We start from the raw sequence: 21,355 nt of genomic DNA, 5'->3' as shown, positions 1-21,355 counted from the left end.
GGCGGGAATCCTCCTGTGATGTCACTTCCTTCTTTTGCATTATAGAGAGCCTTGTTAGAAAGGAAGTGGATTTTTTTTGTGTGTTTAACAATAAAGCTGCACACACCTGCTCTCGTTCTCCTTCTCTTTTGAATCTGTGCGCGTGCCTATATTTGTAATTTTTTTTCGTGTATGTTTTATTTGGGTGTGTGTATTTTTGTGGGTGTGTGTCCCGTGTTTGTATTTGCGCGTGGGTTTCAATGAGTTTATGGACAGAAAAAGGCGAGAGATGGATGGAGGGACAACAAGGAAGGAATTTACAAAACACACGCACGAACACACAGGTGGGGTCAAAGTGCAACGCTTTATCGGGCGCGTGAGTGTGTGTCTTCAAGTCACTAGTTACAGTGTGCTGCGGTAGTAAAGGTCAAGACGGTCCGGGGAGATCGCCGCGGCGGCGACGACGACGGACAAGCTGGATGACACGGTGATGTCCTTGCGTGCACACACACACACACACACACACGCGTGTATTGATTAAGTGTTTTTGCGTAGATGTGTTCGTGTTGTGCCTCGTCCTTCATCCGCCTGAAGAACGCATGTCCTCGACCGTGTGGGTTCATTAACCTGCTAATCACCCAAGGTGGCGAGGAATCAACCCAGCAATCAATACAAGTCGGGGCACCTCACTGATCTGAGCGTGTGTGTGCACAGCATGTGTGTTGGCTCTGCTCTTCGGCACGGTGTGGTCAGTAACAGGAAGCGAGTGTTTGCCAGGAGGGAAAGTCTTCGGCGTGGTCATCATCTTCATCGGCGCTGTGCTGGGGGGGCGACTAGTCGGGATGGTCCAGTTTCCCGGCCTGCCCCCAATCCCGCCGCTGCTTGGTAGGATCCAACGATCGTACACACAACACACACACCTGATGTTTTATGCTTGCGTGTGCGTGCGTAGGTATGCTCCTGGCCGGCCTGATTCTGAGGAATGTTCCGTACGTCACGGACGCCGTCTATGTGGACGCCGCCTGGTCCGCGGCTTTGAGGAGCATGGCGCTGTCCGTCATCCTGGCCCGAGCCGGTCTGGGCCTGGACCCTTCGGTACCACAGGCACACACCCCCCGACAATGCACACACGGTGACGGTGGTCTTTTTCCCAGGCGCTACGTCGCCTGAAGGCCGTATGCCTGCGCGTGGCGGTCGGCCCGTGCGTGACGGAGGCGTGCGTCGTTGCTGTGCTTTCTCACTTCCTGTTGGCTCTGCCGTGGGCATGGGGTTTCCTGTTGGGGTATGTGTCGGAACGGTTGCGGGGTGGCGGGGCGGAGACGTGACCCGCGTGTGCCTGCAGGTTTGTCCTGGCGGCGGTGTCTCCGGCCGTCGTGGTTCCGTCCATGTTGCTCCTGCAGAAGGAAGGTTACGGCAGCGAGAAGGTAAACTGCTGCTTTTCCCCTGCTTTTTAATTCTGGGGTCGCGCTGAAGTCCTGCGGGGCTTTGACTGCGGTCGCGGTTCCGCAGGGTATCCCGACACTCCTGATGGCCGCCGGCAGCTTTGACGACATTTTGGCCATCACGGGCTTCTCCACCTGTCTGGGCGTGGCCTTCTCCACAGGTTCAGCTTCTGTTCGCTTCGGGCCCGATTGGGTTCTCCTCGCCATTCACCTTGTTTTTGCGTGGTCAGGTTCCACGTGGATGAGCGTCCTGAAGGGTCTCTTGGAGGTGGTGGGCGGGGTGGTGGGCGGCGTCCTAGTGGGCGTCTTCTTGTGTTTGTTCCCCAGTGCGGACCAGGTGCGTATGGGAAGCCATTTGAGCATCGGATCAAAATCCTCACTATCGAGCTGAAGGTGGTTCTGGTGCAGGAAGACTTGGTGGTGACCAGGAGCTTCTTCCTGATTGCGTTCTCGGTCTTCGCCGTCTTCTTCACCCAAGTGATGGGCGCCTCCGGGGCCGGCGGGCTGTGCACCTTGGTTCTGGCCTTCCTGGCCGCCCTGGGCTGGGGCACTAACAAGGTAGTTATGGTTGAATCATTTTATTATTTTTTTAAGCCTTTGAGAGACACCATACCTCAGTTGACATGGCGTCTCCTTGCAGGTGGGGGTGGCGGCCGTCTTGGGGAGGTGTTGGGATGTGTTCCAACCCCTCCTCTTCGGCCTGATTGGAGCAGAGATCATCGTAACGAAGCTGAGCCTGAGCACCGTGGGTGAGGAGCGCACGGCAGCGGCGGCGGGCCGTCCGTCACGCCGACTCAACTGCGACAACGTGCAGGTCTGGGCGCGGCCGTGATCGCCGTCGGTCTGGTGGTGCGGCTGGTCGCCACCTTTGCGCTGGTGCACGGCGCGGGCTTCGCGCTCAAAGAGAAACTCTTCATCGCCGTCGCCTGGCTGCCCAAAGCGACGGTGCAGGTAGGTGGCCTGAGGTCGCCGGAGCTCGAATGCGAAATGAAATGCACGTGCGTGACAGGCGGCCATCGGCTCCAAAGCCTTGGACACGGCGAGGGACCTGGGTGATGACACCTTGGCAAAGTTCGGCTTGGATGTGCTAACGTTAGCCGTGTTAGCCATCTTGATCACCGCCCCCATCGGAGCGCTTGGCATCGGCCTGGCGGGGCCGCGCCTCCTGAGCCGCCAAGTCAAAGGTCAGCGCAGATTGGAATTTCCAAATTGCGACCTTTTTTGTTTTTTAAATGTAATATTGACTTCCTCCTTCCCAATTTTCATCCCAATTTCAAGCATGCATTTGAGTTGACCTTCAGCTTTTTAGCCATGAATTGCAGTCTCCAGTTTATTTTCTGAAAAGCCATGTCACATTTTGTACTTTTTGTGGACTGCCCCACTCCCCACCCCCCTGTCCCCCACCACGGTAGCGTCTGAAGCAGTGGGTGACATGCCAACCCCGGCTGGCCAAGGTCAAGACCGTGTGATTTTTGAGAGCAGTCTGTGAAGACCTTCCTTGAACCCAAACAATTCCAAATGACCTTTTTAGTGTATCTACGTATTTGTGTCTGGATATCTTATCCACCCCTCAAGAATAAAATTAAACAACAAAGTCAGTGTTTAGATACCGTAATTCTGCCAAATCATTAGCAAGCAGGCGAATGAACATAATCATCAGCAAGTGTAATTTTGTTGCTGGCTGATGAAATGCTGCATCCACCAGTGATAATGCAATGGAATCTCTGTGGCCTCTTGCCCTGGAAACAAGTTAATTTGACTATCTGCTGTAAAAACAAACAAACAAAAAACGTCTGTTTTATCCTTGAATATTTTGGAACACTTTTAAATCCTTAAATGTATCTCTCAATGTATACATACGTGTATGTAATGTTATAACCTGATGTAAAAAAAAAAAAAAATCGACGTAACAACTAAAAAAAAACACATTTTACCAATAAAACATTTTTCTTCCCCTAAAGTTTACAACGTTTTAATTCCTGCAGCATTTTGGCGCACAGGTGGTAATTCCGTTTTATTAATCGATTTAAATGACGCAATTGTCCAAACCGGAAGTTAGCTAAGAAAACGCCATGTTAGCCCCATCTTCTGGACACAAGGTAAAAATACGAGACGATTTTCATTTTTATTGCACACCTAACTGAACACACTAGTAAAAAAAAAAAATGCCTCTAAAGCTCAAATTTACCGAGTTGTCTCGTTGGGAAAAAAACAAGACATTTAAAGCTCAAAAGTCAAAAGAAACGAGACACCTGTTCGCAATCAAGTCCAGCGACCACAAGGTGCCATCGTTTTACACGGCGAAAGAATTAAAAAGGAAATAAAAAGAGAATTGGAACGTTTTTAAGTAGTTGAAACAATCATTAAATTCATCTTGACAAATGAATAATGTAAACGGGATGAAATAATGGTTTTATTTCCACAGCTAAAATGCCTGTACAATGTCGAAATTAATCTGGGCTGTTTTGAAGTTGGCTCTAAACCTTGTGCCCTCCTCAAAACTGTGAAAGAATCATCATACGCCAATGTTTTATACGTATAATTTGTTTTTGTTTGACAATCAACTTCATCTTGAATCAAAATGATAAAGTAGTCACAAATTTTTAGGATTTGAACCCTTAAAGTTGTTGTTTTTTTTCAACCACAAATAATAGTTACATTTAATAAAGAGTAGGGCATACGGCTTTGGAGGTCAATGTCAATACCACTTGAGTTACGTAAAGTAATTGTTCTGTGTTTTTTTTTATTTTACTTCAACAAAGTAGAGATGACATCACGGGGCCGGCAAGCTGTCGGGTGTCACGGTGGGTAGGTGTTGTGCCAGCCACGCGCCCACCACCCATTCTCGCTCCTCCCTCCCACCACCTGGTCCCTCCCTCTCCTGGCGCAGAAGCACGCTGAAGCGTTGCCTCCATGCTGCGCCGCCCTCACCTTCGTCCATCACATCGCTCCACTGCTGCAGCGCAATCTGTGTCCCGGGCTCGCGGTGCAGGGTCGTCTTGTACACGGGGCCACCTTTGACCCCCTCCGCCCCTCGGGAACTCACAAAGAGGACTGAACGATAAACTACTTCCCTGTTGCCGCAAAGCCTCACCTCCCGGGCGCCAGCCCTCCTTGCCAATGTGACGCTCAGCAGCTTGTATGCACCCCTGTACCAGACTGCCAATCTCAAGAGAGTCACAAGGGTACTGGCTGTCGCCAGTACACACAAACACACGTTGCCAGCCAACAACCACTCACAAAACACGCCGGCTCCAGGCGCGTGCCGGAGGAGTGCGCCGTCACCCTTGTCCGTGCCCCACGTCCACGGGACCTCAGAGCTGGCGGACGTCGTCCACGGGACCTCAGAGCTGGCGGACGCCGTCCACGGGACCTCAGAGCTGGCGGACGCCGTCCACGGGACCTCAGAAGTGGCGGACGTCGCAAGTGGGAGAGTGGCAGGAAGTGGAATTGGAGAAAGTGGCGCAGTTGAAGATGTAGGATGAGATACAGTCACAGGAAGTGGTGTTGTCGAAGTTCTAGGATGTGACGGCGTTGTGGTCATGCCAAAGCTGTCAAATGCCCCGGAAACGGTCTGTGTGCGATGCAGGACGACGGCCCCGTCGCCTCTACCGACTTCAATTTCCTCTGGAGCCTCAGTCATCCTACTAGTTTGTATGAGTGGCAGTAAGGTCGGGGACATGCGTGTCGATCCCACAAATGGGCACAAGTCACCCTGGTTCAAATCCATGATGGCTAGACCTTTGAACTGCTGAGGCGAGTCGCACACCTGTGAGGCGAGAGTGGGCCGTGACTTTCAGTGGAGCATAACAGAACATGTTAGATTCCATGACATTATTACATCTGGAACAATGGTGAGTTCTGAGAGAACACCATTTTTGTCAAAAGGGAACCTAAATTCAGAATTAATTGGATAACATTGGCCAATTGAATTGGTCAGCGGATTAATCGATCAAGTACGTTTTAACCCATGCGCTGTCTTACCAAACTTTTGGGCTCTGAGGAAAGAGTCTCGCCGTCGTGCACGTAGAAAGTGAAGAAGTTGGCTTGTAAGTATGTGTGGAGGTACATCAGGTGACAGAAACACGCCCACGGATTGGCAGAAAGGTACAGGTAGGGGACGTCTTCCTTCGGGCTGAACCAATCGTCTGGGAGCTCTCTGATCTGGGGAGCGAACACAGCAATGAAAGATCTCTCGCATGTCTAGTGCAGTCTTGTTGCTACTTCCCCACCTGGTTTCTTTCCAGGTAGAGCGTTTCTATCGCATGCAGGGGACGGAGCAAGAGTGGCGGAAGAACCCTGATGCGATTGTTCGACAGGTCTAGGATCTGAAAGGAAGAATGTGTAAGTAACATCAAGGGAAAGGTTTTGGCAGAAGGCGGTCACAAAGTTCGTAACCCATTGCGCCCATAACACGAGCTAACCTCCAACTTGCTGAGTCCGGCGAACGTGTGGTCGCTCAAAAGCTCGATGAGGTTATTGTTCAGGTAGAGATTTGTCAGGGCAGGGCAGGCGGAGAAGGCCCCGTCCGCCAAAGACGTGATCCGGTTGCGTCCAAGTCCGAGGACCTTGAGGTGAGGGAGAAGCGGCCCGGCGCTTGGCGTCACCTGACTCACCTGAAAGGACAGCGTAGGACAGGTAGATCGTGTGGTAGCCAGGCAAGGCCGTGTGATCGCCACGCGGGATTGCCGGTCACCTGGTTTGACTCCATGCCCAACTCGTGGAGCTTTGTGAAGATCTGGAAGGACTCCCAGGACAGTTTGGAGAACTCGTTGCTGTGAAACAAGAGGACCTGACAAAGAAAGAGAAACTTTCAGACAGGAAGCAGCGAGTCTGCGCTTCTCCGCCATGTCACCCAGTTTACAACTTGTGCATCAGCATCATATACTGTAAATGTTTTTTTTTTTCTTCCATGAACTCATTATGACGAAAATGACCCTGAAAAACAAAGTAACGCTATCCACGTTAAATATAACACTTGCGTGATTCTTTCAGATGCCGTTTGCATCGTCACCTCTGTCGTGAGGTCAAGACCCGCGGGAACGTCGCTGAGACCGGCCGCCGTGCAGTTGAGTCGCACTCGGTGGTTCGTGTCCCGATCCCGAGGGCAATCGTGCACGGCGGGATCCGTGGTGACGCCGGCGCCGAAGAGGACAACAAAGAAGAGTCTCATGCTGAAGGTGATGGCTGACTTATGCCAATGAAACTGCATGTTCTGACGGACATTTGGACGCGTCTGTATATATATATATATGTTTGCGTTTTGATTGACAGCTTTTCACACAGGAAGTGTGTTGGCTGATAATATGTCATCCCGCTGTAGAAATTGCACATGGACGCTTCAGAGCTGGGACTGAACTGAAGTAATGTAGCACTTTAAGTATTTAAGTCTCTCGACTGGACTGCTGGTCCTTGTGTGAGGGGTTTTACCGGATACAGAGAGGTCAGAGGGCGGTTGCTGGTTGTTGAGGTCCGGCTCGCGAAATTGTCATCTAATACGTGGCAGCGGGGTGAAGCTCCTCCTGGTCAGGGGTCGGCCAAGGAGGATTTGAGCAGGAGGGCTGTAGGGCGGCTCGGCACTATGACAGTGGTGCATTGTGGTTGTTATGGTACGTGTTGGTTGTTATAGAAGCCCGCATCATCTCCTCCCCGTGTCCGTCCGGTCCGGACGCTGGCCACCTCCTCTACAGTATGTTGGTCTTCCTTGTTGAGCCCCTCTGCGCATAGTTACTGTTGCCGAGGGCGGAGCCGTCACGTGAGTTTCAGCCATAGCGAGGCTGCTGCTTGTCGGCGTGGTTGCGCTGTTGCCAGGGACGTCGCGGACTTGGGCTAAGAATTTGCGGCGGCGGGGCCCAGAAAGGGAGAGGGGGCGGAGTTGCTTCCTTCGCCTTCTTATCTCAGCTCCTCCCACTGCCCCACCAATCACATCTTCTGTTGTGGTTCCCAGGCGGAGGTCGGAACACGAAATTGTGTTACGTCACGACATAGAATGAACTAACTTCAAATTCAGAAACGGCCATAAGACGCAGAAAAATACTGCAGTTGATTTTTTTTTTTTTTTTCCGGATGATGCGTCTGAGATTAGCCTTTGAAGTTGATAGTAGTGAAAAATGAAATGAACCAGTCTATGATTTGGGTGAATTCTTTTCCAGAATGAGAGTGCTTAAAGACGAGGATGGTATTGATGTGGCACAATTAACTGGAAGCTGGGATCAGGCGGTGGTGGTGGTGGAGATGGGCTTGCCTCAAGTTAGAGGCCAAAACAAAAGCAAAAAAAGCAAAGAAATGAAGCAAATTGAATTTTAATCTCAAATTTGTACAGCAACATGAACCTGAGCGGCGCAAAACCCAATTTTCTGCATGAAGCAAATGTTGTATTATGCCGGATTACACTCTTCAGATCTTTCAGATTGCTTCATTTATGTTCCAATGAAAAAAAAACGACTTTGCTTTCCCTGGGGGACACCCCCAACTATTATTTTTCTGCTGTCACGTTTTTCAAGCCTTTGTGTTTCCATGTATGATGCCCTCCTGTACCAGACCCTCAGTCTCACCAGAGTCAGGAGGGTACTCGCGACCATCAGCAAACACACACACACGTTAGTGGCCAACAACCACAGACAGAGTACGTTGGCACAGGACATGTGGGGGAGGGATGCGTCATAACGCTCGTCCCGGACCTCGGCGACCTCGGCGCCGGCGGGCGTTCCAACTGAGATAGTAGCAGGAATTGGAGTTGAAGTTGTAGGATGTGATGCAGTTGTGGTGGTGCCATACTGGTCAAGTGTGCCTGAAGTGATCCATTGCCCGATGTCAGCACTTTCTTCTTGCACATCAGTCACACTGCTAGTGGAGTTGAGCCGCAGGAGGGTGGCGGCGGTCTGCGGCGGTTGAGTAGGTGGACACAAGTCGCCCTGGTTCAAGTGAAAGATGGCGCGATCTTTGAGCCGCTGAGGCGAGTGGCACACCTGCGAGGCCAGAGTGGGTTGTGACTTTCAGTGGAGTAGACCACAACACGACATGTTGACATATGGGACAAGGTAGAATTCCAGGTTGAACGAGACAACATCATTTCTGTAAAAAACTGAACGTAAATACTAAAGAAGAGACACTGAATAGAATCATTCCTGAATGATTGGATTGTTGGACTGGATTGAATTGGTCCAAAAAATGTGGAAGGAGACGGTTAATATGTCACCGACGTTGGGAGTTTTAGTGTGAAAATGGTGGAATTTGTGGACTGCGGTGTGATCATTAGTTCTGCATATGTCCTGAATAATTGGAATCATTTGAAGTAAGCTTGTCCTGATTCACTCACAAATATTCAATTTGCGGGTTGTTTCCATGATCAGTTTGTCTGGCCTGTGCACTCGCTCACCAAACTGGTCTTGCTAGCGTTGAAAGTCTGGCCGTCGTACATGTAGAAGTTGAAGAAGTAGGCTTGTAAGTATGTGTGGAGGTACATCAGGTTACAGAAACACGCCCACGGGTTGGCAAAAAGGTACAAGTAGGGGACGTCTTCCTTCGGGCTGAACCAATCTTCTGGGAGCTCGCTGATCTGAGGAGCGAACACGGCAATTAAAGATCTCTCGGATGTCTAGTACAGTCTTGTTGCTACTTCCCCACCTGGTTTCTTTCCAGGTAGAGCGTTTCTATCGCATGCAGGGGACGGAGCAAGAGTGGCGGAAGAACCCTGATGCGATTGTTCGACAGGTCTAGGATCTGAAAGGAAGAATGTGTAAGTAACATCAAGGGAAAGGTTTTGGCAGAAGGCGGTCACAAAGTTCGTAACCCATTGCGCCCATAACACGAGCTAACCTCCAACTTGCTGAGTCCGGCGAACGTGTGGTCGCTCAGAAGCTCGATGAGGTTATTGTTCAGGTAGAGATTTGTCAGGGCAGGGCAGGCGGAGAAGGCCCCGTCCGCCAAAGACGTGATCCGGTTGCGTCTAAGTCCGAGGACCTTGAGGTGAGGGAGAAGCGGCCCGGCGCTTGGCGTCACCTGACTCACCTGAAAGGACAGCGTAGGACAGGTAGATCGTGTGGTAGCCAGGCAAGGCCGTGTGATCGCCACGCGGGATTGCCCGTCACCTGGTTGGAATTCAGGTCCAGCTTGTGGAGCTTGGTGAAGATCTGGAAGGACTCCCAGTACAGGCTGGAGAACTGGTTCTTGGGAAACAAGAGGACCTGACAAAGAAAGAGATTAAACTCTCAGACGGGAAGTAAGGGATTGTGATGGAGAGGAGAAAGAGCATTTTGGCAATTTCTAGACGGAAACAGACAATAACCATAATTTTAAAAAATTGCATCTTCAATGTATCTTTAAAGTGTGAAGGGCAACGCGTGAAAATTGCAACTCACATGATTTATATGAACCTATTTATGTCTTTCCCATTACTGTATATTCTTTCTTTCTTCCTGTCAATAAGAATTGCCTTATTTTGAAATCAACAACCAAGGGGCCATTGAAAACAAATTGCAAAATTTTATTGGATTTTTGAGCAATTGCAAATGAAAACAAAGCAACGTGACCGATCCCGTTGACGCCGTCACCTCTGTCGCAGGTAGAATACCCTCGGGAAGCGTGCGGAAACCAGCCATCTCGCAGCTGAACCGCACTCGGTGGTCCCTGTCCCGGTCGGTCTGGCAGACGACCTCGTCGGTCACCACGGCGACGCCCACGCCGAGGAGGACGAAGACCGTGAAGAAGAGCTTCATGGTGAAGGTGATGCCGATGTGTGGGTGCAGATTTGTGTGCGTCTGTATATATGCGTGTGGTTAGATTGACAGGAAGTGTGTTGGCTGATAACACGACACACTGCTGTAGAAATTGCACGGGCCCGCTTCGGACCTGACACAGAACCGAAATAATGTCGTCATGGCACGCAACGCGCGTACAAAAACAACATACATTTTCAATCGTGTGATCCAAGACCCCCCAAAAAAGACATGCATTGAAAACAGTGAAGCTGTAGTGTTTATTGGGGTCCAGTCTTTTGAGGTGTGTGTGTGTGTGTGTGTGGGGAGGGGAGGGGGGGTTCAAAACAAAATTCAAAATAAAAGTTCAGAGACAATGACAAAAACGGCAGGTTTTGTAGAAGTGAAGATTTCACTTGGTGAGTCTTAAGTAACCGCACGCGCGCACACACATTGATAAGCACCAACCAAGAGAATCCCCCGACTTCTGATAATAATCATCGAATGAATAATAATATGAGTTAGGATGCACACACACACACACGGGGTTACACTAAAGCGGGGACTCATTTTTGGCGAAGGCCACGTTGTCGTTACGATTTCGCCCAGAGGGCCGTGATGACTGCGAAACCATACAAATATTTTATTCACCTCATATTATTGCATAGCCATAACAAATACTGTAGATGAACAACCTACACTGAAATCAGAACTCGAGGATCCTCACCAGGTTGTTCAGTTAGTGTAGAAACAAAAAGGGGGGATTGGGAAGGGGGGGAAAAAAAAACCAAAATGTTTTTAATATTTAAAAAAGATAGATTACATATGGCTATTTAAAATTTCACTACAGATTTTTAGCAGGAATCACAGGAGTTGATGCAGATGATTTGCTTTCGCGGGCTACATAAAATGGCGGGCCGGGTCCGGCGCCGGGCCTCAAGTTTGACATCGGTGCGCTAAAGGCGTGGTCGTCATTTCCCATCATGCTCAGTGGGGACTTGCAGATCCCGGCATTGGGTAACATGACGGCGGTGCAAGGCCTCAAAAAAAAAAAAAAGAAAATCTACAACTTCACCTATGACACGTTCAGCTCCCCAAAACTCCCAAATTCTGATTTCACGTATGAAACTCCGCAACCTTCACGTTCGCAATCCAGCAATTGTCCCGACTTGCTTTGTTCCCCCCCACAAATCCATCTCACACGTCCACCAAAACCGTGTCATCGTCTTTGGTTTGACTAGTTAGCAGGCGGCTGACTTAACGCGGTAACTCGGGAAGCCATTCTGTACATATCCATAATTGCACACAATTTTGTCGCCGATACGTTTGAGCGCCTTCCTTCTCCTGGATAAAATTCAAAGAAAAGAAAACAGAACAAACAAAAAAAAAACAACAACCTAACAGCAGGAAACCGCAGGAGCTTACGTGATCACATGACCACCATCAAGTCAATAAAACTCCCTGTGCGCATGACCCGTTTCCATGGCAACAGTATAAACATGACACAAACACACACACACACCAGTTAACCCCCCCCCCCCCCCCAGGATATACGCGGTTCTCCCTTCAAAAATTCACCTATTCGCAGCTTTCCAGCATATTTTGTATGCTTTCCGTGACCCAAAGATGGCAACAAAGTTCTGGATAATAACAAAGTAGTACATTATGTTGAAGTGACACATCGGGGAGGAGCTAAGTTGAACCTCTTTTCTTTCTGGCCCACAGGAGGATTTGCCGATGTGTCAAACTGTCGTATCCGTGGCCCGGTATCGGCAGCCTTCACGATAGCATGAAATCACGCCGGTATCGGTATTTGCTCATCCCTAATTGGTTTCAAATGCTATTTGGGTTTTTGGGGATCTAGTTTGTTTGAAACTACTAATCTAAAAATTAAGGGGGGGTGGGGGGGAGTCTCAAGGGATTGCAGTTTTTAAGTCTTGCGACTGGGCCGCTGGTCCTTGCGGTGGGGGGGGGGGCTTACCGTATACAGCATGTAGGAGTAGCGAGCCCAGGTTCAGATGTCAGAGGGCGCTTGCTGGTTGTTGAGGTCCGGCTCGCTGAACTGTCGTCTCATACGCGGCGGTGTGGTGAAGCCCCACCCGTTTGGGGGTGGACCCAGGAGGATTGGAGGAGGAGGAGGGGTCAGGGCGGCGTGGTAGTTTGGGAATGGTGCATTGTGGGTGTTGTAGTATGGGTGATGAAAATGCTGATGATGAGGAAGACGTTGGGGAGGAAGATGTTGGTTGTAATGGATGCCCGCGTCCCCCCCCCCCCGCTGTCCGCCGGGCGTGGGGGAAGGCCCCCTCCTCTGTCTTGGTCTTCCTTGGTGAGCTCCGCCCCTTTGGTGCTGCTCGTAGTTACCGTTGCCGGCGGCGGAGCCGTCAAACGAGTTTCGGCGGTAGCGAGGCTGCTGCTGCTGGTGCTGCTTGTTGCCGTGGTTGCGCTGTTGCCAGGTGCGTTGCGGACTTGAACTCCGAATGTGTGGGGCTGAGGGCTGAAAAGGGAGTGGGGGCGGGGTTCCTTCTTTACCCCCCATCTCAAGTCCTCCCTTCCCCTCCCCCAGGACCCCACCCTCCCCTAGATTGAGGGCCTGCAGTGCGGCGCTGGCTGGTCCCCAGGAGAAGCGGTGTGCCGGGTTGCTCTTGAAGGGGAACTTGAGCTTGCAGTCCTGGGGAGGGATGAAGCGACCCGTCCCAGGGAGGTGCACTTGTTGACCTGGGGGGGGGGGGTCATTGTCAGATCAAAAACAAAAAGTGCAATATTTGAAAGCAATTGGTGCCAGGGAAATTGATTTATATCAGTTTAACAATTGACAATTAGGGCCCAAACTGTTACATTTGTTTTAATTATAAATACTGTAAGTTTTATAAACGAAAATATTGGAATGCTATTTTTCTCTCCACGCCATCTCTGAGCAGGACCCGGATGAGGCACGGGAAGTCCTCCTCACCTTGCTCGCCTTGGTTGAGGCCTCGCAGCTTCTTGCCGACGTTCTGCTGCTGCAGGTTGACGAGCCGCTGCTGTTCCTGCTTCAGCCAGCGGAGGCGCCCTCTCCTGAACGCCGGGTCCTCCTCCATGAGACGCTGCACTCTGTCCTCCTTTTGGGGAGCCCCGCCCTCATCTTCAGCGCCCACCTGCTCGTTCTGCCGGAAGCGAAGACGACTGGCGGTTGAGTCGGGGGGGCAGGTCCGCGTGAGCGGACGGATGTCTTCGCCGCCGGCGTGTTACCTGGTCGGGCGCGGTGCCCTCCACCTTGACGGGTATGACGCTCTCCATCTTAATCATTCGGTCACGGAGCGCTTTGATCTCCTCATCCTTCATGTTGTTCTGGAGCTTCACTTCCTGCATGTGCCAAGGTTCATGTGACATCAAATATGACCTGCTCAAGTACCGTAATTCCCGGCCCACAAGCCGTGACTTTTTTTCACAGCCACCGCGCTTGATAGCGTTAGCACCGGCGCGTTAGCGTTAAACTCTTCCTGTGTACCGAGGCTTATCACCAGGTGCGCTCTGCAGGCCGGGAATTCCACGCGAGACACGCTCACCTCCAAGATATCCGTCAACTTGTCATGTGAGCCTTCAGGTCGTAGGCCTTCCCCCCTTCTCCGGCCTCTCCGCTTCCTCCCCCCTCTTCCGAGGGGGGGCTCCTCTCTTCCCCGATGCCCACCGTGTCGCACACGTCCTGCGCCACCGCCTTCCAGCTGTCCTTCTCGTTGGTGTCCTTCTTGGCGTACATCCGACACAGTTCCTTCATCTTGACGATGGCCAGCGCCTCGATCTCCTGGCGGGAGTGGCGGAAGTCCCCCAGCGCCACCTGAGCAGGAGATTTGTGATTGGCTTAATAGGCAACCACGCCAGAGATGCGGGTGCGGGTCGCGTGCGAGACCTCGTAGCAGATTTCTTTGACGGCCTGCAACCGCAGGTCCTCCATGGTTACACGCTTGGGGTCTTTGCTGATCCGCCTCCTTTGAGGAATCTGATAAACTCTTTGAGGCTCCCTCCTCTTGCCGCTGCTCGGAAGACCGCAACGCTTGACGATAGACTGCACCTAGCGCGCGCACGCACGCGCAAACCGTCGGTCAAAGAGGTGACGGACAGAAAGGAAGACGGGTGACGCCGACTGACACCTTGTTCGCAGGTAGTTTCTCCCTGAGGGAGGAGATGAGTCTCCAGCTTTCCTCGCACGAGCGTTTGTCGGAATCGTCTCCGCTGTCGCTATCCGCGTACTGCGTGTAGGCACGCAATGATGCACGCAGACAGACAGACAAACAGAGGGGTCAAAAGTCAATTGTGGTGGTGGTGGTGGTGGTGGTGGTGACGACGCTTTGGCTAGTGCGCACCAGCCGCTGTTGCTCCAGAAGCAGGTCGGCCTCCTCCTTCTCCTTGCGATATTGCGTTTCCATGTCTTGGAGCCTGCAATGCGTCAATCAACCCTCCATCAGGTGTCAATCATTATCTGCGGCAGTGGGGGGGTCAAAAGGTCAGGGGCGCACCTCTTCTCCATGTCCAGTTTGATGTCGACCCCTTGTTTCTCCAGGAGCTCCCGCTGAGCGTAGGTCCAGTCCTCCGGCTCCCCCTGCTGCTCGGCCGTGACGCTGCGTTCCCGCTCCAGCCGCGCCTGCTCCGGGTGGTTGAAGCGGAACACGTGGTTCTTGCCCATCACGATGCGGTTCCCTGGGCGGGCGGAGACGTCAAACAGGCCGCCCGCGCGCCCCCTCCTCCCGCCGCACCGGAAGCTCACCTTGCTTGAGGACCACCGCTTCTGTGATCTGCTTCCCGTTCACGTAAGTCTCCGCCCCCACCAGCGGTTCCAGCGTGACCACCACTGCGAACGCGGAGACGCGCGTCAGGCTCACGTGTCACGTCGCACCACTTAGGGTTGCGTTTTTTTTTTTTTCATTAATAACATACTAAAATCATGCATTTCGTGACGGTGAACCTTTAAAAATGGACCTTCTGGAATTTGACTGGAAATTTCAAACCACTTAGCAACTCCACGGCAAAAAGTACCTGACGCACTTCTAGCAGCTTTTAGACACACACACTTCCGTGCTCGGCCTCACCTTCTCCTTGCTCGTTGGTTTCACTCACAAACACGCAGTGGATCTCCTTGATGAAGTGACCGGACAGCTTGATGTCGACGTCCTGCTGTCCCACCCTGAAAAACAAACGCACGCTTTAAGATGTTTCCTCTTCTTTCAGGTGCACGCACACAAACGCGCTCGAGGAGATGAAGGCCCGACCTGGTGAATCCTTCCTTGATATAGTACAGGAGGCACTCGGACATGAGAGGGTCTTCGTTCAAGTTGACCAGGTGAGGAGTCTAAAGACACACACACACACGCGCATGCCACGGCCATTTCAAAATAAAGACGCCATCTTAATTTGCTCACAAATTGTCTCATACTTCACAGAAAGCACGAAATGTAACTTTTGTCCGGAAGCGACATTTTTGCACGTTTGGCTTCAGGCTACCATGTGATCAAACCTTAGCACAGTTTACACAGGAAGTCCCACAAACCTGTTTTCCAGGTTTTGGTCATGTGACATTTTGATTGTTCCGCTTATCACTTCAACTTAGGCCCGGAACACGCACAAAGACAATTGGGCTATTTTTGTCGCAATTTTGCAAATATGATCCCACCCTGTCAAATTTCTTTCTCAGAGGACGGCGGCGGAAGAGAATCGTTGCTTTATGTGCGACGGTGCGTGGCCACTCACTCCTTTAGGAGAGAAGACCCCGAGCGTCCCTCCGTCTTCTTTGATGGACACGCCCATCTCGGCCAAGAGCGACTCCCTGTGACGCACGCACGCGTTTATGACACATGTGGGGGGGGGGGGGGGGAGTCGTTGGAAGGAGCTGGGCTCACCTCTCTAAACGAATGGATTCAGTCTTCCTTAATTTCTCTTCCCAAGTCTCGTTGAGCTCGGCCATGATCTTCTCCGTCTCCTGATACACGCAAACATGGGAGTTTTTGTCAAAATGGCTGCCCATTGTCGTACGAGAGTGGCTCCATTACCGGAGACAAATTCTTTGTGTTTTTGACATACTGTACTTAACATACTTCGAGGATTCTGATCATACCAGCAGTCTTTCTTCCGCTTCCTCTTTACTGATGGTCTCCGTGGCAACCTCCTCCTCCCCGGCAGAAAGATGATTGACAGCGGCGGACTCGTCGAGTTCAAGCGCACCTGAGGAGGCGGAGTCTTTCGGCGCGGCCGTCCCATTGGCTGTGATTGTCAACGGCGAGGATCCGCTCCCTGACGAGGAGCCGTTGTTGTTGCCTGGAGGGAGGAGAGTCACGTTACTTTTGGAACGTCGACGGCGACGTAATCTGCAAGTACCAGTCTGCAAACGCGCACGTGTACATGTGCGACACCGTTCCAACTCGTGGCCTGCGGGCCACATCTGGCTCACCAAAAGCAAACACTTGTACGCCACGCGTCTCGCTAAACGGAACAGATTAAATGAGGGGCCCGCCAAAGTCGCGTTTCGCCCCGGCGACGGCTGGGGATCGGCTCCAGCGCTCCTCTGACCCTTGTGAGGATAAGCGGCGTAGATAATGAATGGATGGAAAGCGTTGTAATGTTACTAGGTTACTTTTTTTTTTTATTTTTCAAAATCATTTTTTAAAAAGTAATAATAAATTCCAAACATTAATACATCACTAATACTGTAGTAATAACTTTTTTCCTTTGTCACTGATAACATCTTTCGACACAATTTAGCAAAAGTTGACCTCAAATATATTTTATGATCTCCTGTCCAAGTAAATCTTGTTTTGAAATGTACAGTCCAGCCTCGGTTCTCGACCACCATCCGTCCCAGAAGGCGGTTCGAGAACCAATTTGTTCGAGAACCGAGTCGATATTTCCCACGGCCGCGTACAGAGGCCGCGCGCGTTGTTATTTCTGGGTCTCGTCGCAGGCGTTTGAGTGCTGATTTTCGTTCGAAAACGAAAGCAAAAAAAAAAAAAATTGCAACATTTTCGTTTGAAAACCAATTTGTTCGAGAACAGAGACGTCCAAGAACCGAGTTTTCACTGTAGTGTGACATCCCAGATGCGGAAAAATATGACAAAATTACGCACACGCAGACAATGCGGCGGAACACGTGGGAACGGCGCAGTGGCTTGGAATGCGGTGATCGTGGCACGCGGTGAGCACGGACGACGGAATGCGGCACGACGGCTAACCCTGGTTGTGGATGAGCTCGTGCAGGCCCTGAGCGAAGAGAAGGCTCCGGAGTCGCTCCACTTCCCCTTTCAGCTCTCGGATCAGCTTGGCGTTGGGGTCTTCGTTGATGATGGCGTTGCAGCGGATCTGCTTGGCCCGGTCGGCGTACCTGGAGCGGGGGCACGGTCAGGTCAAAGCGGATTAAGTCCGGAGCGAGGGAGCGCGAGGAGCGCGGACCTCAGGGTGCTGAGCGTTTCTTCGTAGTTGATGTCGGCGGGACTGAGAGCGGCGATCATGGCCGTGCGGGAGTTTCCGCCTGAAAGCAAAGATGTGACGGATGAATCATCTTCCGGCAAAAAAATTGAAATATGACTTTTTTTTTTTTTTTTTTTTTGCTGCTCACCCAGGTTCTCTTTGAGGAGCCACGTCAGCACCGAGTCTCTGTAGGGAATGAAGTCGCTCTTCCTCTTCTTGCTGCTCTGCTGCATCGCCGCCAGGCACGAAAAGACGATGGTGAAAACGACGATCAAGAACCAAAACGGGAGGGGGATCGTACCATGTCGGCCAGAGCGGAGATGACTTTTCCCAGCGTGGTGAGAGACTTGTTGATGTTGGCTCCTTCCTGCACACACACAAGTGGGTTACAGTAATTCCCCAAATGTATAAAAACAAAACAAAAAAAATGTTAGCTGACCTTGAGGCGGGTGCCCTTGGCCCCCGAGGAGTCGGCGCGTTCGCTTCCCGCCAGATCCACGAGACTGATCTTGCTGACCTGAGGACGCGCACGAGTCGAGCGTGTCCGTCAAAGTCGCGACCGCTGCGTTCATTTTTTATTTTTTTACCTTTTCCGTGTCCAGCTGGGTCATGACGTCTCGGCGCCGCTGGCTGAAGACGATGGTGAAGACGGCGTGCGAGCGCGACGACGTCTCGTTCATGTTTGTGGCCGCCACCGTCCTGTCGGTTGGATCACAACCGTCGTTAAAACATCTAATATACTTTATGTACCGTCATTTGTGCATTTTTTTTTCTTCTAACGACCGCAAGGGGGCACTCGAGCAGAAAATGTAAGCGTGAGACCGGTGGAATATATGTGCCGAGGAAGTGACTTTTACCGGTCCGGCCCTGTTAGCGCTGTGCTCGCGTGTTACTGCCGTGTCTCAATGATTTTTACCAGTATGTTTTTTTTTTTCACCGGCCCTGTTAGCGCGGCGGTGCTAGCGTTAAACTCTCTGTATACCGTTCTTTGTAAAAAAAAAAAAAAAAAAAAACAACTCACCGGGCTTTGTTTCCTGTATCCATCAGGTCCCGGATGTCAGGGAATCCGGTCACGGCCAGTTTGGACAAGTCCTCCACATACGGCCCCAGGATGGGGTGCTCCCTCACCCGCAGGGTTCCCTGGGACTTGGGGTTTAAGAGATCCCGGACGCGCTCACAGTAGATCTCCATGTAGGACACCTGCGGCGGGACGGCTGTCAGCCCAGCTCGTGGTTTGAACGGAAAAAATGATGTACAGGAAGATGGCGATGACCTCAACGGAATAATTTAGGTCGGGATCCGCGTTGGCCCCGGTCCTCTGGAACAAGTCCTCGCACAGCTGAAGGTGTATGCCCACACATCAACAAAAAGGTTGGTAGAAGTAAAAACCAAAATGCAGATTTTTTTTTTTTTTAAGACTGATGCCTATATTTGGCAGAAAAAAAGTTACCAAAAATGAATTTGATGATTAAAAAATAAAAATGACGGTCCCTTAACGGTTCCAACAAAAATGACTAATTTGTAGCGCGAGGATCGGTAAATTCGTCGCAATACCGGAGGCCACATTTTGGAGGCCTACCTGCGGAATGATGCCCTCCTGGCCGGCTTCCTGCTTGCCCATCATGGTGTAGCTCTTCCCCGCCCCGGTCTGGCCGTACGCAAAAATGCACACGTTGTAACCTGCGCCAGACGAAGATGGTGAGCGCTTTTTTTTTGCCGCGACATCGCCGTCGCCATCGACGGCTCACCTTCGAAGGCGTGCAGCAGCATCTCCTCGCCGATGTCTTTGTAGACTTGGCGCTGGCTCGCAAAGGCGGGATCGTCCACCTGAGCGCATACGCACAGTCGGTATTGTGTGTGCGCGCGCGCCGGTGTGTTTTGGCGGCGTTACCGTGGTGTGCGACCAGTAGGAGTGGTCGAAAGTGAAGTTCTTGGCCGCGTCTTTGGGCTGTTTGGGATTGACGATGCCTGCGAAGACCACACAAAGTTGTGCGCGTGCGCATGTGCACGTGTGTGTGTGTGTGTGTGGTGCGTCTTACAGGTGGTGTCGCCCCGCATCTGGATGACGCATTTGGCGTTGCGACCCGTCTCCCTGGCGTTGAACGGGCGCACGCGCACCGCCACCTTGACCGACGCGCCCGCCATCCCGGCCCACCTGCGGGGCGGCCAATGGAAAGGTCAAAGGTCGTCGTTGAAATCGTTTTCCCGGAAGCTCCTCTTCGCCCCCCCCCCCGACTCGCTCGCCGACTGTTTCCTTGCGTCCCGTCGACGTGGCGCTCCCCACGCCCTGGCCCCAGGACGCCTTCAGTCACCCGGCGACATTCTCGCGTATGTGCATTTGCGCGCGGTAATTGATCGGCGGCGGAGATCAGCAAAGTCAAAACAACACGCCGCTAAAAATACACGCATTCGCACGCGCGCACACACACACATTGCCGGGATGCCAGCCGAGCGCCCCTTTAGCCACACAAGCTAACTTTAGCAACAAGTCCAGCGTTAGCGACCACCCCGTCGGGAAGAATCGCTTTCGGTGTTGCCGGACGAGTTATTCGTCACGCTTTTGCTTTTAGTTTTCCCGCGGCGGTCGCCGCAGCGATGCGGCCCGAGTCAACAACCGTCTGGGTCAAAATCCAGCCGCTGATGTGACGATCTGTCACACCACCGTCGTGGGCCCCTCTAAAACCAATGTCAATTCATCATTTATTCTGTAATTCACTTTATATGCATTTTTTTTTGGGGGGGGGGGCGGCAACGTAAGAAGAAGCCGCATGCAAACTCCACAGTATGGGACTCAAACGCTGAACCTCTTGACTGCAAGGCAGGAGTGCAAATCACTAGGGTACCTTGCAGGCTAAGACGCTGATGGATCAGACTCACAGTATGTGACGTCACGACCTGACTTTGTACCTGACGGCAGTATGTGCGTGTCTGTGTTTGGTGTGTCGCGAATTTCGCCATCACCTCACGCGACCACCATGTCCGGAACTCGCCGCGAGCGCTTCCGGCCCTGGCCTGTCGGTACCGGGACATTACAGTCACAAAGTTGGCGAGGGGCGCTCCCGTCAGCTTCGTACACTCGAGAGTGAGGAGGGAAGGGGGGGGGGGATAAAAAGTTTGAGAACTTACGACGTGACGGGATGACGTCACTGTCTGCTGGAAAAGTTGCGGACCGCGGCCGATCGGAAGACTCGGAGGACTCGTGACCCAGCGACGGCGACCCCTCGGCGCTCCGCCGCTGTCCTGCGCGTCGTCGCCGCGGTACACGGCGGTCAAGGTGGACTTTGGAGAGGGGAAAATGGAGTTGGAACAACAGGAAGGAGACGGGGAGGGGGGGGGAAGGAGGGAGCCTGGCCGGTGGCGTGGCCGCGCGGCGGGTGCCTGAGTTGGCGTGCGCGTCCACGACACGGAGCGTGGCCCCGCCCAGATCGAGGAGGAGTCGGGTTACTGCCACGAGCGGATTGTGGGGCGCTCTTATTTTGAAAAGATGTTCATCTCCTTTCGAAGGAATATCCTGCGAGTTATTGATCCAAACTTAGCAACCAAATCTGAACATTCAACCGCTTTGAAGTTTTCAAATATTTGTTTAAAAACTTTAAACAACTGTGGAAAAATGAAATCAAACTTTGTGCACCAGGGACCACTAAAAAAAAAAAAGTACTTAGCTCACGAAGTAGACCATCACTACCAATATTAACACACTGTAGTATAGTAGACCCATGTATATATATATATACATAAAAAAGGCTTCAAAAAAATGGATCACAGAATGCATTCAGAAATGATTAATTCCAAATAATGTATCTTTTC

At 51.7% G+C, this 21,355-nt stretch overlaps 4 protein-coding genes across 11 annotated transcripts; 1 reads left to right on the top strand and 3 right to left on the bottom strand.

The window, feature by feature from the left end:
* Position 1: 1 nt before the first annotated feature.
* On the top strand, positions 2-10,122 carry LOC133494828 (sodium/hydrogen exchanger 9B2). 6 transcript variants are annotated; one of them, XM_061809012.1, is made up of 14 exons: positions 168-323; positions 401-466; positions 535-622; positions 694-864; positions 932-1,074; positions 1,134-1,261; positions 1,322-1,403; positions 1,489-1,758; positions 1,830-1,979; positions 2,062-2,170; positions 2,236-2,372; positions 2,431-2,605; positions 6,417-6,601; positions 9,985-10,122. In XM_061809012.1, exons 3-14 carry the CDS (start codon positions 535-537, stop codon positions 10,030-10,032), a joined length of 1,686 nt encoding a protein of 561 aa, XP_061664996.1. In that variant the 5' UTR covers positions 168-323; positions 401-466; the 3' UTR covers positions 10,033-10,122. The 6 variants fall into 6 exon arrangements, 5 of the variants coding, with proteins under 5 accessions (XP_061664996.1, XP_061664995.1, XP_061664997.1 ...); XM_061809011.1 differs by having other exon boundaries at positions 168-466; XM_061809013.1 differs by having other exon boundaries at positions 168-622; positions 1,489-1,582; positions 1,652-1,758.
* LOC133494830 (uncharacterized) lies at positions 3,822-5,860 on the bottom strand. Its single transcript, XM_061809018.1, has 3 exons — positions 5,846-5,860; positions 5,406-5,749; positions 3,822-5,190 (listed from the first exon to the last, which is right to left on the bottom strand). The coding sequence occupies exons 2-3, from the start codon at positions 5,490-5,492 to the stop codon at positions 4,195-4,197; spliced, it is 1,083 nt and encodes a 360-aa protein (XP_061665002.1). The 5' UTR covers positions 5,493-5,749; positions 5,846-5,860; the 3' UTR covers positions 3,822-4,194.
* Positions 7,708-12,236, bottom strand: LOC133494829 (platelet glycoprotein Ib alpha chain-like). Of its 3 annotated transcripts, none has more exons than XM_061809015.1 (7): positions 12,099-12,218; positions 9,974-10,180; positions 9,512-9,607; positions 9,240-9,431; positions 9,048-9,143; positions 8,800-8,979; positions 7,708-8,389 (listed from the first exon to the last, which is right to left on the bottom strand). In XM_061809015.1, exons 1-7 carry the CDS (start codon positions 12,108-12,110, stop codon positions 7,841-7,843), a joined length of 1,332 nt encoding a protein of 443 aa, XP_061664999.1. In that variant the 5' UTR covers positions 12,111-12,218; the 3' UTR covers positions 7,708-7,840. The 3 variants fall into 3 exon arrangements, with proteins under 3 accessions (XP_061664999.1, XP_061665000.1, XP_061665001.1); XM_061809017.1 differs by having other exon boundaries at positions 8,251-8,389; positions 8,740-8,979; XM_061809016.1 differs by lacking the exon at positions 9,974-10,180 and having other exon boundaries at positions 12,099-12,236.
* On the bottom strand, positions 12,132-21,034 carry LOC133494824 (kinesin-like protein KIF1C). Its single transcript, XM_061809002.1, is given in 28 exon segments — positions 12,132-12,832; positions 13,068-13,260; positions 13,346-13,459; positions 13,663-13,688; positions 13,691-13,931; positions 14,004-14,165; positions 14,245-14,343; positions 14,458-14,530; positions 14,611-14,791; positions 14,859-14,942; positions 15,181-15,275; positions 15,361-15,440; positions 15,839-15,914; positions 15,988-16,067; positions 16,203-16,402; positions 17,314-17,462; positions 17,531-17,609; positions 17,697-17,775; positions 17,850-17,915; positions 17,988-18,065; positions 18,136-18,247; positions 18,570-18,748; positions 18,822-18,887; positions 19,128-19,228; positions 19,297-19,375; positions 19,440-19,516; positions 19,588-19,703; positions 20,675-21,034. Coding segments are annotated over 27 exon segments (3,576 nt in total). The 5' UTR covers positions 19,694-19,703; positions 20,675-21,034.
* Between the last annotated feature and the right edge of the window lie 321 nt (positions 21,035-21,355).

The sequence above is a fragment of the Syngnathoides biaculeatus genome, chromosome 21 (assembly GCF_019802595.1).
Source record: "Syngnathoides biaculeatus isolate LvHL_M chromosome 21, ASM1980259v1, whole genome shotgun sequence".
NCBI lineage: Eukaryota > Metazoa > Chordata > Actinopteri > Syngnathiformes > Syngnathidae > Syngnathoides > Syngnathoides biaculeatus.
Note: the sequence above shows the minus strand (reverse complement) of the source record. Positions and strands in the feature narration are given on the sequence as shown.